General features: G+C 36.4%; 1 protein-coding gene across 1 annotated transcript; it reads right to left on the reverse strand.

The window, feature by feature from the left end:
• Nucleotides 1-614: 614 nt before the first annotated feature.
• On the reverse strand, nucleotides 615-15,965 carry LOC104897029 (dynamin-2A). The gene is made up of 22 exons (XM_010683839.4): nucleotides 15,531-15,965; nucleotides 12,664-12,714; nucleotides 12,450-12,570; nucleotides 12,185-12,277; nucleotides 11,780-11,841; nucleotides 11,531-11,648; nucleotides 10,818-11,157; nucleotides 10,175-10,322; nucleotides 9,898-9,999; nucleotides 9,670-9,789; nucleotides 9,370-9,453; nucleotides 9,072-9,199; nucleotides 8,420-8,504; nucleotides 8,120-8,282; nucleotides 6,810-6,886; nucleotides 6,380-6,436; nucleotides 5,716-5,857; nucleotides 5,482-5,630; nucleotides 3,569-3,682; nucleotides 3,401-3,468; nucleotides 2,456-2,622; nucleotides 615-1,222 (listed from the first exon to the last, which is right to left on the reverse strand). The coding sequence occupies exons 1-22, from the start codon at nucleotides 15,675-15,677 to the stop codon at nucleotides 1,002-1,004; spliced, it is 2,757 nt and encodes a 918-aa protein (XP_010682141.2). The 5' UTR covers nucleotides 15,678-15,965; the 3' UTR covers nucleotides 615-1,001.
• Between the last annotated feature and the right edge of the window lie 2,525 nt (nucleotides 15,966-18,490).

The following is an 18,490-nucleotide window of genomic DNA, read 5'->3' on the forward strand; positions in this document are numbered from 1 at the left end:
GAAATGGAATGGTGGAGTAGGAAAGAGAAAATAGGGAGAGATAGTGGGAAGGGGGAGGGGGATTATCTTAATCCTTTGTGTGGATCTCCTCTCGTCAGGTTTTTGGTTGAAGCACAAGTTAAGTGATAATTTTAGTAAGTTACCTAAATACAAGTTAAGGTGGTAAAACATTAAACAAGTTACTTTTAAAGGGGTAAAAATAAAAATAATCCCAAAAGAATAGCTATAAGCAAAGAAAGGTTTGATGAATCAACCATGTTCTAAATTGTTAGTTTTGTATCATAAGAAAATTTAGCTTCCATCACAAGCCCCCCCAAAAAACCCATCGAGGAATGGAAGTAAAAAGAAAAGAGCCGTCCAGAAAATGAATCTTCTCCAAAATCTTATCATAGCATTTTTTCAATTATTTGATTATTGAGTCTTACTACAGTGTAAATTTTCATAGTTTAAAAAAGAATGTGCTATCTATACATTTCTAACATTTGATGTTACAGAAACAGTATATAGTCTAACAATTAGATAATACCTTAATACAATTACTTCAATTTGAGATCAAGAAATTAAAAAAAGCTGGGCATCGGAACATCATCTTTCCTATATCTCATACCAAGACATACATTCTTAAAAGTGCTGACGTTGCACTCGTTATGACCTCTATATTTTTTTATAATCTCGTGCAAAAAGAACTTCAATAATTAATGTGAAAAAGACATCATTTCCCCTAAGGAAAGGGGGGGGGAAACAAGAAAATTTTGAAATGAACAAACTGCCAATACATCTCAAAAGCCAGTCGTCAATGGTGAAAATAAACACCGCCCATAATCTATCTACAAGAATCGCCTTTTTTTTTTTCCAATCTACAAAACTATTATAACATATAAGGAGAGCAGAAGAAATGCTCAATATCAGGGAACATGATCAAAACACCCACCCCCAGCAAGAATTACATGAATCATCAATTCAGTCATCCAAACTCCGTCTACCTTCATTCTACTGAGCATCTAGTATCTACCAGATGAAGGTGGAGCAGGGGGCAATCGTGTTGGCGTGCGACGGCTGTTTGAGCTTGAACCAGATCCGCCATTCAGATCACCATTTTGCGCTGGATCACTATATCGCCGACTGTGAGTCCTAGAGAAATCTGTAGGCCCATTAGCAGCAGCATCAAATGCAGTTCTCCAATCATCCCCAGCCCCTGCGCCCCCTGTTCTGGGGCTGCTTTCTGCACACATGTAAGAGTAAGATTTGAGTGACAGATTCAAAGAGCCTGAAGGCAAAAAGGAATATTTCGTTTCAACAAAGATTTCAAACTCAAAAAGCAGGCCAGTAAAGTGTACACTAGAAGCACACCCTTGGGTTCCTACAAGGCTAATGTGGTAGAGCACTCCCCTCTGATCTCTGAGGTAAGGGGTTCGATCCTTACCCCCAGCATTATGTTGGGGTATTTCCTTAGCATGCTTTGCATGCATTACCAGCCAATGTGCTGGTAGTTCCTACAAGGCTAGTAGCCTTGGTAGGGGGTAGCCCTTGGGCTGACTTAATTTCCCAATCAAAAAAAAGAAGCACACTTATGACTGGGATAACGACAGGCAATGAGCGATCAACCCCAAAAGAATGGTGAAACCCGTTATGGAGGTCGTATTTGAAAAGTAGATCAAAACAATGTGCCTGATTGAAAGAATCCCGAATTCATCCCTTTCATGGAGGTATTTTGGCCACAATGATGTGCCTTCTATGAAGACTTGCAGTTGCAGAATCAATAAAAATGAGCAACCTGACTTCATAGTTCACCCCATCACTTGTTGAGTTGTTGTAGAATGCTCTAAAATTTCCGAAGTCATTGTAAATAAGGTAATGGAAATGGAACAATCTTTTAGGGACAAACTAAAATGGAAAATAGAGCAATCTTATAGAATAGGGACGGAGGTTATAAATTTTGTATGATAATTTCTTCACAAATTCCAAATAATTTCATCACCATCAACACCATAATTGCCGAAACAAATTTGCACTATAATGCATTACCATTCCCACCATTTATGGTCTCTTACCAAACGAGACAGAAGTGTACTGTAGAAAGTCCCAACTAGACTTGCTAATTATAGAAACTGGACTACAATTAGGGACGGCAAAGATACAGAAAATGTGGCCTATTATCCCATCAGACACCAGCAGCTTTATGATATTGATTCTTATTATATGCATGTATTGTATATAGAATTTCAGAATACTTCCTAGGCCAGTCGGGAAGCAAAAGCTCCTCACACACAACACTGTTTCCAGCTTGGGAATCCCTGCAACTGATTAGAAGAGCTTGCTATTTTGATCGTTCTTAAAACATATATTACTACTAATTTATTAACATTAAAGATCTAGTACTCGAACAGGTAGGAAGGTAGACACAGTATGTTGGAGATTTCTGTAATGGAATAATGCACAGGGAGATGAAAATTACCTGGACCACTACCACCATCAGATGCAGCATCTGCCCGGTTATCATGAATACTTAGTTGCCTCACGAGTTTTGATAAAATAGTTGACTGCTTCGTATAACGTTCTCTTCTACGTTTCACATTTTGGTCTTCTTGAAGAAGCTCTTCAATCTTTGCTGAGCTCTGGCCACTGTGAACATAGAATTGCATACAACCAAATAAATTTGAAGGAAGTAGAATAGACCTTTCAAGTGACAAAAGGTGCTATAAAAATAGATATTTAAAGAGGAAGATGCGAGAAATTTTAACAGAAATAAATTATTTGCAGGATAAATGAAGGAGAAAAAGCTTCTCATATATAGAAGGAAAAGACAATCTCAGCTTAAATGTTTATAACAATGAACCATAACCCTCTATTAGCTTGACATCATGATCTTTCCCTTTTGATATTTTTGATAAAAAGAAATTTATTACAAAACATTACTCCTATCATATTTTGTATATTGCACAAGAAAGTTGGCACTCTCAATATTATCGCTAACCCTCTGATCGTCTACGAGAAATATCACCCCCTTGATGATACTTCACTTCTTGAAAAACAAAATAAGGAAACAGAAAAATCAAGATAAAGAAAAACATTGTATGAACCGGGTCATTTTGGGTTGATTGGAAAAAGGAAAATGGAAATTAAGGTGCGAATGAAGAGATAGAATAATAAAGAGGGAGAAGGACAGAATGTATGTATTGCTTTTATCAGAATGATCTTCCCTTACAAATTGCCCATATTCAATAGATGGGAGCTATCCAGAATACAATAATTTCTGGTACATTCTATCCTCTATCCTTTACCAAATACCAATACAACCAACTCTGAGCATTCTGTTATGCAAAAGATAGATTATTTAGATCTTAATAGGCATGAACTGCAATATATTAAAGTCATCAGAGTATCACATTGAAGGCCTAACCTTATGGAACTGTACAATTGATTTAGCATATCCTCTTTAGCTTTCTCCACTTGGCAAAGAACAACAGCCTGTTCAACCAGGATCACCAAAACGTCTAAGAAAGATGAAATTGAAAAATGAAATCCTATCATGGTGGGAGTCAGGTGAGAAAGAGGGATGATCACAGACCTTTGGCACATTTGCAGCAAGGCTGTTTAGGACGGCTTCTACATATCCACGGACTTCTTGAGACATCCAGCGCAGCTCCTCTTCTGGGTCTGCAGGCCTTCTGGCCATTGTATCCTAGAAAATTGTATATATTAGCCAACTGTGGGCACACTAATTGATGTCAAAGCCATCCAAAACTGTTGAAGTTATAAATTAGATTGATAACTGATGCATAATCGACCTAATAAGCAGGGAGAAATAGCTTGGCTAAGTTATACAAAGTAATAAAAAAAAAAAAAAGTGGGAGAAAATCTGAAATTGAATAAATATCACACCCCTTAAGTCACTGAAAAACATGGAGCTATTGCAGCTTTAGCATGAGAAAAAGAAGAGCATAGGATGAATTCTCAGCACATTACTTAGTGTGAGTGTGAGCTTTGATGCCCAGACTCAGATACAACCATACACGTGGAGGACTAGAGTATGGAAAATCCCTAATATATGGACACAGGACACATCTGTTCACAAACTTTTGGATGTAGGACTCTTGGACACATCAGTTCAAAAACAAATGTATTTTCAAAAGAATAAATTTCAGGGTACCTTGTGGTACATTAAAATGGTTGGGATAACGTAGAAAATGAAAAAACACAAAGGTACAAGTACAACATAGGAGAACACCAAAAAAGAATTTCTCAATTATGAAATAAGAAAAAAGTGAAATTTATACTTTGTACACAAGCAAAATATTTTTTTTTTTTTGGGGGGGGGGGGGGGGATTTGGTATTTCACCCCTAGGCCCTAACCCCATACTACTGTATTAGACCCACGCATCCTAACTACATCTCTTTCTCTGTTACATGCAACAGCACTGGTAGCTGGCAAACAATCTGGTGGACTCGGCAACTCGCATATAGGGATGGGCATGGACCCAGGACCGACCCGATTGGACAACCCATTTTGGGTCTAGAAATTTTAGACCCAAACTATTATTTTGGTATATTATCCTTTTAATAGCTTCAAAAAAACGGGTGCAAAAGAAACACGAGTTAAAAAATAATGGAAACTCTTAATAAACTTGAGACCCATTTTGGACCCAAGACCGCCATACCCATTGGATTTCAATGGGCCCACATCAAAATTTATGGGTCTGGGTCTAGCTGGACCCGTCCCATATGGCCATATCCGACTCATGCCCATCCCAGCTCGCATCATTTAGGGACTTAGGCAACCAAGATCCCCATCTTTTCTCTCTCCTTCCTATACATTTGATGACTCAATCTTTAAATCTAGGGTTTTTGAACCAACAATAATTCTCCTTTCTCTTATTTGATGTCACGTACTCACATTCCTTTTCACCCTGGCTTGTCCAACCCATGTCCCGCGTCCGCACCCGGATCCGATTGACGTGGATATGGCCAGGGTATAATGTGAATTCAAGCATCATACACTGTGAGTACAAGGCTGCTATTAACATTCTTTGGCATTTAATGGCACCCTTTCGGAGAAAAATTAACTTTCTTCCAGACTGGGAAGCTATAAGTAATCTTCACTTAGAAATATACAATCAACGCACCTGTTTTCATTTTTACCCATTTTGCCTTTCTATTCCCCAAGACATTCCAAATGTAAAGTGACAATTTTGCCACTCTATTCCCCAGGACATTTCAAATGTACAGTGGCATCTGTTTTTTTGCTCGCTTGTAGAGCTGTCCTATTCCACCGTCCAACAATTCATCAAGAGTACAAGGGAGTCCACGAAAAACAAGGTTCCATAAAAGAGTCAAAAGTTCCTGAAGATAATGTTTAGTTTGATATACGCAGCGAAAGATCTCAAAAGAATTTTAATTTATAAGCTAATACACGCCAGCTACAATATGCCACACCAACCCCACCCAAACCCCAAACAAAGTGAGATAGAGAAAGAAACTCACAAGAGAACCATCAGAATGACTTTGACGCATTGGGAGTCCAGGTTCACCCATTCCTTGACCACTTTTAAGTGTTGCAATGTTTTTCAACTTGTTGATCCACTCAACCTTGTCCGCCGGACTCTCCGCTTTCAACAGGACAGCACTATGTGCTGCACATCAAATGAACAGAGTCTTATAGAGCATAAACTTGGCCAGACAAACTTAAAGAGAAACACCGTGCAATACTTTTCACACCTTTGAGAACAGTCTTGTATGGTACTTTACTCGTCAACTTGAATGCCAGACTGGGACCTTTATCAGGCCCATTTGATTTCTTGTCCTTGGAATTTTTTGGAGGGGCCTCTTCTTCATCAGCAATTTCTTCAATATGACACTCCTGAGAAACATTAGCAAGTAGTTTATTGCAAGGCTTGTGGCTAGGGATCAAGCCAAACATTTCTACTTGCATACATACTATAGCAGACATACTCAAAAGCTAGCAGCATGTTACGACTCACGTGACTAGTAGCTGCTATCATGCAAGACATGAATTGCATCTCATCTTGACAATAATAAAATTTGCATCTTGCAGTAATTAAGCAAATATTATAATGATCAAATGTAACCAAGAACTTTTCATATATCCAGAGTCCAAATTATGAGAAGTCATAAGCAACAATTTATAACTGAGAATCAAACATGATTTTAATAAGCACAGACCTGTACTGATTAATGATACTATTTCTTTGCAAAAAAATATAAAAATTACGACGTGAAATTCTTTCATTCAGTTAATACGATTAGATAGATTTAAGTTTTATTCCTGTGATTACCAAGCAAGAGCCAAACAGCAGAAATTACCCCAGAAAATTTAAAAAGAAAAGTTAAAGTCAATAGTAGGAATATTGGTACTTCTTACTTCCAAAGTGATTACACCACGAAAATGTCTTTCCTCTTGTTTCTTTGTATACCCGAGCTGCAAGAAAACACATGAAATCAATAAACGCATAATATATATTGAAGGCAAATTTTAATGAAGTCAAAATGCAGAGTTGTGTTTCATGTAAAAGAAGGAACAGTACAAAGAGTCAAAATTTGGCTAAAAATTTCATTCAGCCACTAACCCGGCGAACTGTGAGACATAAATATTTGAAGACCACAACAGATCAAAATATATTGCACAGAAGTCATAAGGAAGTACAAAAGAACAAATAGTTGATACTAGGCAACAACACTCAGGCAACCAAAACTTATGAAAAAACACAAATTTCAAAACGAGAGTTCTTCAACAGAGACATAAGAGAAAGGCTAACGAACTCCTTAAATGGTTCTATAGTAGATATACCAACCTTTCCAGTTTTCTCATTCAGCACGAACCATCGTCTAGTCCAACTGTTAGTTTTAGCACTCTTTTTCAATAAGAAACCTGAAAATACAATTAAAAAGTGAATACATCCCTTTGTTCCAAGGCATTAGAGAGTGCAGGCATGCTATTGAAGCAGTGCAGAGATCAGAAAAGATGATTCAACTAATGAAAATTGTTCATACTCTCCATTATCAATGGTATGCACTTAACATGACACATCAATCAAGGATTCAATCATCAAAGTTCTACTGGTTCTGAAAGAGAGAAAGCTCAGAAAATACCTTCTCTTCCTCCCCTGAAGTCCCAAACTCTCTCACTTTGTATGACATATCTTTAAATTATGCCCCTACTTCATTAAACAAATACAATTATTTATTCCTGTCCCTTTGTACCTTTATTTTGAAAGTAAGATTTTTCTCAAGTTCTCCAATCGATTAGATAACATATCTTGGGATCTGAATTGCCGTCTTCACAATCTCGACATATATCAAAATCATAACTACCAAACTCCTCCCCAGTCCACCTCTCTCCCCCACTCCAAAAGTTTTAGTAAATTTTTTCCAACTTCAACCTCCTAAAGAAGATAGTAAAAGCACTCACTACGTCCTCACCCTTAAGACTAGCAAGCAAGAAAATTCTTCACCCAATCTCTTCCACTGGTGGAGGGAGACAGAGCATCGGAAAAGAAGAGGCAAAGTAGAGGGGTCATTTCAGAGAAGTAACTGCAAGATGGATTTGGTTTCACAGAGTAACATAGAGAGAGCAGAAATAAAAGAAAGTTACTGCGGGAGGGGGGGTGAGAAATTCACACCATTTGCTCAAACAATTTACATTACCAATTTTTGGGTTTTCAAATAAAATGTCAGGTTTATCTATTCCAGTCATCCACAAAAGGAAAACAGAATCACCCTGATGGATTAGATCGAAGCGAATGTTAACTTAAGAGAAATCTTCCCAAGCATCAAAGCAAGTCAAAAAAGGAAAAGACTAATTTTGCATGAGCAAGTCCATAGATATAAACTAATAGCATGTTATAGAGAGTAATAACAACATAGCATGTTAAATTGTTAACATATGATAATTGATATATTCATCAAAGTTTAGGCTATGGTCAACTGTATTTACAAATGCAAGGTCAAACTTTCTAATAATGGTGGTTAATTTTGATTCTTCATGAAATTGGGTCAAAAAGAAAAGAATATCCTAATTGTATCAATGACTATGTAAAAACACCTCATGAACTCCTACAAATGGGTTTTTCATTTTTATTTTTCATTTGAGATGGATAAAAACCTGCAGTAATTTCTCCATCTGGCCCAGCTGTTTTTAGACCAGAACCCTCTTGTCCTTCTTTATCTTTGTCTTTGTCTTTGTCCTTCTCTTTATCAGACTTTGTTTCCTTCATTGCTTTTAAGCTCCCACCACTTTGTTGGCTACTTGTCTGAGGACTTGATGCCTATAGAAGGATAAAGACCTTCAGAATTTTTAAAGCGAAATTTGGCACACTCAAAAGGCCCTTGCAAATAGCTCCCCTCAAGCATCATCAAATTTAGAACTCGTAAGAAGTACATTCAAAGCAGACAGAGATCCTACCCTATTCAAAATCGATTGCTCTGCATCCAACCCTTTCCTGGAAGATCGACTCTTCACTTCTTCTTCACGCCTTTGTCTCTCCATCCTAGCAGCTCAAAAGAGTAAAAAAGGAATATGTGTTATGATAAACTACTTAGTACATGCAAATTTCAGCTAAACAATGGTAACAGGATGTAAAAACAGCTGCAAACGCCTTTTTTTACCAGTAAATCTAAACCTACGGCATGAAGTTCACAGTGACATTGAAACAACCATACAGAAGGTATAGGGCCATAATCAGTAATACTAACATACACCTCAACTATTAGCTACGGACCCATATTAACAACAATCAACTAATGCCTATTCCTGTAGTCCCTATTCCCTAAGCAATATTATGCCCACAAAGAAAAAAAAAAAGGAGAAAAAGAAACAAGTTTATCTTGGTCTGAGTGGGACGAATCACACAACTGAAAAGAAAAGAAATCACCATTGATCCTGTTTTAGTATGCGAGGGTGCATGACCCAGCCATAAGGCGTAAGATAAACTATAAATATCATGTCAAGCTACCTGATCTAAGGGTAGCTCCTGGAAGGTAGGGTGGTAAATATAATTAGAAGACAGACATTGAAATGGAAATAAATAAATAAAACATCAATATGTTGAACATACCTCCGCTGCACCAAACGAATGAAGTGTTGTGGTGGAACAAAGGCACGCTCCATATCTACCAAGTCAACTACCATTTGCTTTGCTTTACCTTTAAACACATCAAGCGCAGAACTTGCAATTGCAATTACCTGTTTCAATTATTTTTAAATCAGAACAAAGATATTTTGGTTCAGCCTTCTTTACTTTTACTTTTTTTTCCTTTTCTGATTTCTTTACACTCATCCTTTTGCCCCTATAATAAAAAAAATGGAGAATTCCAGAAACCTGGATGATAATCAACAAGTATTGCACACACTACCTCTCTCTTAAATGGTGGGTATCTTCCAAGGCCCGGTGTAGCATTTGCAGCTTGAGACACTATGTCCACAAGTACATGATGCACCTAATTTAACAAAGAGTTAGAACAGTAGATGGATTTGAGGTCCAAACTGAAGTATAACATACTGGTAACAATGAGCCTAATATATTTGATAGAGCCAGCATGTACAGTCGATTACAGTAAGCAAAGAGTATCCACAACAAGTTGACTAAGGAATAAAATGTTTAGATTTTTAAAAACACTGTGATGACTTATATGATACTGATAAGCATGATTCACCTCATCAACACAAAGCCGCGATGGTTCTTTTGCCATTTCAAGGACACTCTTTATTAAGGATCTTAACCCCTTTTCTGGAGATATAAGATATGGTTGGTAACCATCTGCTTCTAGAACAATCTGATAAAAAAAACAACCAAAGGAACAATTAGATTGAAAAATAACACCTATATGAAGTAATTTAAAACATTTAAAACAGAAAAAGAAAATCCTAAGGAGGACAAGTACCCTTTTGACATTGTTAATATCAAAGTGTCTGTCCAATGGAAGCTGCTTGATCCTGTTAGGAAAATTTCCCTCAAAACTGGCAACAATCTTCCATCCATTACCCTAAGAAAGGTGAAGAATACAATTTTAAGTTAGAAGGCAGTCCTAACAAATATCCATATTAGAAATTGCATTGTTAGCACATCAAATACCAAGGAAAATGAGAAGGTAACAGCCATAGCTCTATATATAAATTTCTATGACTAGCATAGTCCATGCAATCCGATGACTTTTTTACCTCACCGCCAGTAACGTGCCTCAAGAATTTCTCCTCAAATTCCCGACAAAGCTCCAATGCCAGAGCTCTCGTACCTTCAACACTAGAAACCATTGACTCCCCAAGTTTTACTAGTTCATCCTGAACTATCTGGGACTTGCCCTGAAGTCTGTAAAAATTACCCAAACAAGAAATAAGCACAAAAGAGATGATACTTAAGTATTTAACAGCTCTACTGCTATCCATTAGGAGTCAGCTCTAGTAGCCTTCCAGACTACTTCCACTGCTCATTGTACTCTTTATTATGGACAATTTTTCTAAAGTCTTCAAAACGTAACTGCCTACAGTCTCTCTCATCCTTCTACTTCCACACATGCACCATTTTATCTGGAGTTGGAGAACTATTAGCTCGCTTTCTGTTAAATATATAACTATTTAATCAATTAAGTAATTAATTTTCAGTTAAGGCTATCACCTCTCTTAGGAAGGAACTCTCTGCTAGTCTCAGTGAAAACAGGAAATAATCATGCATATAAGCAAATAATCATGAAAAGCTGTTTCAAAAAAAAGGGATATAGACCCTAGGCAGGACACTAGAAAACTAAAAGCCCGACTTTTTCTTTCCTCAATACAGGGGATCATAAGCAATGGCTCGAAGATATACCCAGAAAGAATATTTGGAAGCCTGACTTTCATGCGATTGCGTATTTGTGCAGCCAATGATTCCACCAAAGCTATCCTACCAAGCTTGCCTTGTGGAGCCCCGGTTAAGATAGACTTGAGACTCTCACTTTCAGCTCGCCAAGCAGTTTCTAAGGAGTTCTCTGTTCCAGAATTTCCAGAAGCAGTAGCTATCGACACAGACTGGCCAATCAAAGCAACCCAAGGCATATCAGCTGTACTTCTTGGTCCTTGACCCAACAATAAAGCCTGTACAGCAGCAAGGGCTTTAGGTTCTGAGGCAGCTTGATCTATTTTGCTGATTACTCCAATTGTTCTCGTTCCTACAATCAATCAGACAAAAGAAGACTGACCACCGACAGGCAAGCAAAAATATTGTCCAAGAGATTCTATAAGAATTCCTCTAAGAGTTTGTTTGGTAGAAAGGATTTGGAAGAAAAAGAAAGGGGAAGGAAATTTTTATTTTCCAATGTTTGGTTCATTAAAATTTTTTGAAGTGAAATGAAATAGAAGGAATGGGAAGGAAAGACTCTTTAATAAAATTTCAATTTCCTTTTCTCCAAAAAGTGGGGGAAGTTGGGAGGAAAGAGAAAATTTATACCAAACACGGGAAGTTAAGGTTTTTTCCTTTCTCTTCCATTATTTTCCTTTTTTCTTCCCTTTAAGAGCATAATGCAATACAGTTCTCAAACTCACCTTCTGAATCATACTCCTTAGCAAGTCTGAGAGCTTTTGATGAAGAAACTTCTGGCGCCTGAGAGGCAGGAATGATCACCAACAAAATTGCGTCGTTGTGTGCCACATAGTCACTGATCTAATGAAAGATAGATTAGGAACATAAGACCACCCATCCAACACCGAATAATAAGCAAATTTAGAAAAATATGCATATTACTGCAATATTAACGACCTAAACACATACTTTACAAAAACTACTCAACTCACCATAGACTCATCCACAATCCGCTGTTCCAACCCAGGCAGATCAACTAATTTCAAAGGTGGAGCTGAAGAATAAATGCAAAATCGTCAAAAGACAACACAATGAATGAGAAAGGAAGAAGTGCAATCTCTTTAACATATCAATCGCTCAATCTCTTCAACTTGTAATATTAGCACACATAATTATATCAGAAATTGGGCCTCTATTTTCCATAAATCTGAAGTTCACTTTCACATCTTTGTTAAGGAATCCAGCCGACCAACAAAAATAGAATAGTGAACCAGTTCCAGGTTGCTAAAATTATTCATCATTTAATATCACCCACAAAGTTCTGAAGCCAGAGGGTCATAAAACCCCTTTTCATATTTATTACCAACCAAAAGAGGAAGCCAGGGGTAGAAACTAGCCTGTACTAGTGCGCAGCTTCAGATATATCTCATCACGAGTCTTTCCTGATGAGCCCTTGCTGAGTCTATCCTGAAGTGAATGCCTAAGAGCACCTATTGTCAGCCAAAGATGACAAGAACAAAGATCAGTTGCAAGCAGTATTTGATAAAAGCACTGGAGGCAGGCATGCCATTTGTTGAGGCCCACAAGATGTAATACAAACAACCAAGATTTTGAAGTAAACCAACAGTAATCAAATAGTTTTGTTTGTCTAAGTGGCCTTACTTGCAGACACCTGCTGAGTTTTATTGTCAATTTGCAAAACAATGGACTTGCTACTTAGAGAGCTATCCCTGTTTAAATCAATGCTTATGGGAGCCCGTGTAGCACCATTTTCACCAGTTGGCTGCCCACAGTAATAAAAAAAATTAAACAGTTCAATGAGCAAGCACTTAGTTATGAAGAAAAAGGGTAATCACTTCTCACAGAAAATTCTTACCAAAACTGGATGTCCAATCAGACTATTCAACACTGCTGATTTACCCGCACCCTGGACAGTTATTTCGAAAAAAAAAACATTAAGCACGTGACGAATGAAAACACATCAGTAACCATCAAAAATCAGATTACCAAAAGGCTAACCCTCGAATGCATTATCAACGTAGTATTGGCACAAGCAGAAGACCAAAAGCAGGGACAACGAAAAATCATGAAAGATACAGCTAAAAAATACGCATCAATATATAGGATGCTAAACAATAAAAGATAATTGAATCTTAGAGTCATTACAAATTCTGCATTTAGGACAGCTTCGCATCTGTTAATATTTTACCCAATTCCGAAATGACTAAAAGACTTAGCAAAGGATACTTACTAGTTGTTGCTATTTCATACATCTATCTAGTCAAAAACTTCATATAAGAAAACCAAGAGTTCTAATCTGAGGAGGTGCAAAAAAAATTTAATTATTTGACAAGGAAAACAGATGTTATGATGACATGAAGAACGAGACCAAAGCCAACAAAGCCAAGATATCTGTTACATTACCAAAAGGGAATATTCCTAGAATACATCATTAGCCATGAAAAGAACCGAAATAAAAATTAAATCTAACTCAAGCCTAAAAGCAATGCTAGTCCCTTAATAATTTTGAGTGGTGGAGATGTCCAAATTTCAGCTCCATGATGTTAATACTATGGATAAGTGCGTGTTTTTCTCAAAGAAAGATCAAGATAAAGAGCTCAAGGCCTGATTTCGCAAAAATTTGATTACATGTTTCATAGAAAACTAAGATCCAAGTCCTTCACCAAGCCACAATGGAGAGAGAAATTTGAGTTCTAGATGGAATTCCCAAGGCATTAGTGGGGAATAAGATAGCCAATTGAACCTAAAATCATTAACATGATAATAAACTTAAATCATAAGTCCATGAACTCCCATAATAAAACTAAACCTGCGTTCACTAATCATTTCCTCGAAAAATCTCTCAAATATTTTCTTCGTAGGATTTGAAACTATTTGCATCCTTACTTCATTTTCCTAATGGCACAATAATACATATTGTGAGTTTGCAAACTAAGAATCTAATAGGCTACAAAGAGTCGCAATATAGCCATTCAACAGTTTCAATTCCATAACATGTTCCCTATGTGAAAATGTAACAAAGAACTTATTCACTATCTCAAATAAAGAAAATCATGCATGTGCATCCAAGGAGCACCTAAATGTTGTAACCTCCGGAAGTGATTAGATAATCATATAAAACTTATTTCTTTGTGCTTCATGGCTTGTTCATCATAGTGTCAAAACCATTGATGCCGGGAGCGTGGTACGTGGCCAAGTTCCACGTTCTAGGGGACACGTCCCGGAACGTGGTACATGGTCTAGGAGTCCATCTGGTTTACTCTAGAGGATGCGTTCCGCGTTCCCATATCCGTACCACGTTCCGGAACATTCTACGTTCCATGTAACAATGATCAAAACAAGGCAGCATCATATCGTATTGCCCATGTCATAATTCATAAAGGTTTTCATATATAGCGAACCGACACTACCCGCATTGTAAAGGTGTAAAAAAATCGTGTTTTAGGCGAGTTCAAGGGATATCTCATGGTTTGAACCGATATTTTGACGGTATGACAACCGCATCATCCCTGTTCCCGCACCATCGTGATTGTAACCGCGATCGCGATCGAAACCATATTTTTGAACTATGTCGTTCATTCGAAATTCAAACAATAATTTTCACAAACAAGTTACTATAGCAAAATTGCAGCATACTGATTTCTTAAGTCAAAATGTCAAATTGTGACAAGGCTTCATTCGAAGTCTCCAGTTTGTTGTTCAAAAGAAACTAACATTTAATATCAATCAATAACCAACCAAATTTTAAAAATTTCATATAATAAGGGGGGATACGAGAGAAGAACTTTCCTACACTTCACCTTGAGTCTCCCACTTTACATTTCAGAAAATTTCAAACTGACTCTCCACTAAATGATCATTATTACTTCATGAAACTAATACAAAACTCCCACTGGAGATTTTTAAAAAAAAAGCTTCTATTTATCATTTCCATACTTTTGGAGTTTAGCTTTGTTAGACAAGGTGAAAGGAGGAAGTATTGAGAAAGTAGCGTAAATCCCATGAAGTTCAAAACTACTAAACTAGTTAATCAATACATCTACTGAAAGACGTTTACATGAAAACCCTCCACATCATCCTTCATTACAACCACTCAACAATTTTAGACTATTGTAATTAAGACAGGGGAAAAACTCAACGTACTGCTCTAACTTGATGCCGCACAGATGAAGTAAAAGATATTGTCCACTAATCCCATCTATTTGAAGTGTCAATTGTATTTACAGCGAGCACAGCACTGACAGAATAGAGAATGCTACTATGAAATGGGTGAGACGTGAAAAAAGAAGCCCTATAAATGAATCTAGATCAAGCCATTTAGATAAGTCCTCTTACTGAATCACTAGAAACTATAGCTCCTCTTCACTTCCAAGCTCTCAAAAGCAGCCATTATCACTAATTCAACTATTTCAACCTAACATTCAATATTATGACTTATTGCCGCTATAATAAACCAAACGCATCAACCAGGACTCGCTATCGATTGTAGGACTGATAATTTCTCAACCACTACAAAACTGCACCAGGCACCGACACTATCTCAAATTTTGGAATCCTCTCAACAACCCACAGTCTTTAAGGATTCACATCATCAAACTATCCAGAAAAACAAAAATCGCAAAATCAAACCTTTAAACTGAGGAATCAAAACAACCAAATCAAGCAGCAGATCTCAAACATCTAGCAACTAAAATGAAGCACATTAAAGAAAAAGCAACTTACGACATTGCCAAGTGCGACAGCATTGAGGAAAGTGGAGTTACGGCGAGACGACGACACAGAAGTATCATCAACATCTTCATCAGCGAGCACAGCAGCAGCTTGGCGCATCGCATCTGAAAGCTGAGACAATTCTTCGATCGCCTCCATTGTTTTAGATCAAAATCGAATCTAAGGAAAGAGATCGAAGAAAGAAAGAGTAGATCAAACGCAGAGGAGAGAGAAAGAGATAGAGATCGAAGCGAAAGATGTGGAGGAGAGAGAGAGAAACCCTAGAAATTGAAGAAATTTGGAGGAAGATTTTGAATTGAAGGAGGAGATCGAAATAAGAAGAGAGAGAAAATTCAAATGGGGGTTTCCAACTTTTTTGAACTTGTTCAGTCACATACATACTCAGATTAAGAGAGAGGGTGGGGTGAGAGGGAGCGGTGATGTGATGAAATAGAAATATACACAACTGGAAGTTGCTCACGGAGGAGAGTTTTTCAAAGCTAACTCAATTTCTTAATTGGGTTGTTATTCAGATTAAAAGATAAGTTAAAAATCTGATCTTAAAATTAAGATCATATTTTAATTGGGTTATTTTTTAAGCAGTAATTGTTTTTTTTAAAGGATTGAGATTAGAATATAAATGACTAAAAAATAAGTTGAAAATTCTATCTAAAATCAATATTATATCTTATTTGGGTTGTTCTTTAACTAGCCTTTTAAAATCATAGTATAATTTTTTTTTTTTTGAAGATTGATATTAGAATATCGATGACTAAAAAATAAGTTAAAAATCTCATCTAAAATCAATATCATATCTTAATTGAGTTGTGTTTCAAGTAGCCTTCTAAAATCATATTAGAATATTTTTATTGTTATTTTTAGGATTGAAATTAGTATATCGATATTCGATGACTAAAAGATAAGTTAAAAATCCCATCTAAAATCAATGTTATATCATATAATAACTAATATATAAAGCAGAGTTCGGTTCATAGTGAAATACTTAAGTATAGTAAACCAATTATAACTTTTAGGAAAAAATTGTTTAAATTAAGCCAATATTTGTGCGGTTTTTTCAAATTAACTCTGACTTTAGTTTATTATTTAACTTTTTTTTTTGAAAGAAAGAAAAGGGATTTCATTAATATTTCGCCAAACGGCACTTACAAGTCATTTCTGAAAAACATAAAATTCTAATAGAAATACATATCACCCTAGAAATGTAAACATCGCAGATTTGACTTAATTTTGCCTTAATAAAAATCTTCATCTGAAGCAATGCAATCTGTGAGTTCGCTCTGGTTCGGCATACGATCTGCAAATGCGGAAATTTTGGGATGAACGTACTCCAATAGTCTTCCATAATTTTACAGAAGTTGTGAAACCCTAATTTTTCAGGTTGAATCTCGAACTTCAACCAATGAGAATAATTTCTCATACCTAAAAACAAAATAACCATACTCACAACTCCCATAGGGGAGAAGGAGATTTCCAAAACAGAAACTAAAAACCCCATAAAAGGATTTGAGAAAATCTCATAAAGAGATACTAATTTATTGAACAAAACAAGAAAATGAACTAAAAACTGAAAATAAAAGGGAAAAGGGGCTTACCATGGATGAAAACATCCATGGCAGCCCCCTAATTGATGAAGAAGGGGTAAGGGAGGCTAGGGTTTTAGTTTATTATTTAACTAATTTAAGCTTGTATTAATATTTTCTTCTATTGAGTTTCAACCTGTTTGTGACCTGTTTAGTAGGTTACATGTGATGCGTGTTACAATGTGATTGATTCGCTTTTTATTTCTTTTGTGTTTTTTTCATATCCTTAATTTTATTTCTGATATTTGCATAAATGTTAAAAGAAAGAATTTTTCATTGAAAATAATTTATAAGCAAGGCAAACACTAGTGGTAGTTAACTCTCCGTTCATTTTTAATAGTGAATCTACAATACTATCCTCAATTTATATAAAAAAAATAAAATTAAGAACCAACAATTAAAAAATCTTAATCATCATCAATACCAAATCAAGAATTCAAAATCCCCCAAAAATCAAAAAACCCCAAATCAAAATCCCCTAAAAATAAGAAACTCCAAAAAAAAAAACCCTAAAATGAAGAACATCACTCATTCTCCATCGTCCTCTATTGTCCTCCCTAAGCCTCTTCATTCCAGCACAAACAACCACCGCATCAAGCACTTCGAATACCTCAAATTACAAACCTAATGTCATAGTCTCTTCTTAGACGACCTCTATCTCTCCTCCCACATGACGTCGTTTGCAGCTACTTCCCAATCATTACCACCCAAAACGACACCATTCTCTCCCCCCATATCATCAAATTAAATTTCGGTGTCGTGTTCGATTCCTTGCTCATTTAATTCCTCTTTCCCACTTTATTTGTCCTCCCTTACTCACATTCGTAAAGTCTTCTCCTACCGTTGCTTCACTCATTCACTTGTCTTGCTCCCTCTAATCCACCCTGAACACGATTAGGGTTTAAGGTCGTGGGTTGGGTGGATGGTGAATTGGATAGTTATTGTGGGGTTTTCAATTGGAGGACCAATTTGTGGGTGGTAATGCTAGTGTGTTGGGTGGTGGTTGTTGGAGGGAGGTGTGGGTCTAAATGAAAAGAAAATAAGAAGTAAAAAAATTTAACTAAAACAAAAAACCTGTTGTTTAGGTTGTAAGTATTTTTGACTCATTAGAAAAGCATGGCCCTACAAGCTTAACTCAATCAGGAATAATCACAAGATAGACTTAAAAATGGGAAGATCGTCCAAATGTTGACTTATTTAAAACAAATTTTCCTAACTTTTTAATATATAATTTTGAAAAATATAAATTTTGCACCATTGGAAAGTATTTAAAAAATACTTTAAAACAAGATGCATTTGTACTATATTTAAATTTTATATTAAAGTAACGTACAAAAAGAAATATCAACTCACGAGTTTGCGATATTTGGC

The sequence above is a fragment of the Beta vulgaris genome, chromosome 6 (genome assembly GCF_026745355.1).
Source record: "Beta vulgaris subsp. vulgaris cultivar EL10 chromosome 6, EL10.2, whole genome shotgun sequence".
In the NCBI taxonomy this organism is placed as follows: Eukaryota; Viridiplantae; Streptophyta; class Magnoliopsida; order Caryophyllales; family Amaranthaceae; genus Beta; species Beta vulgaris.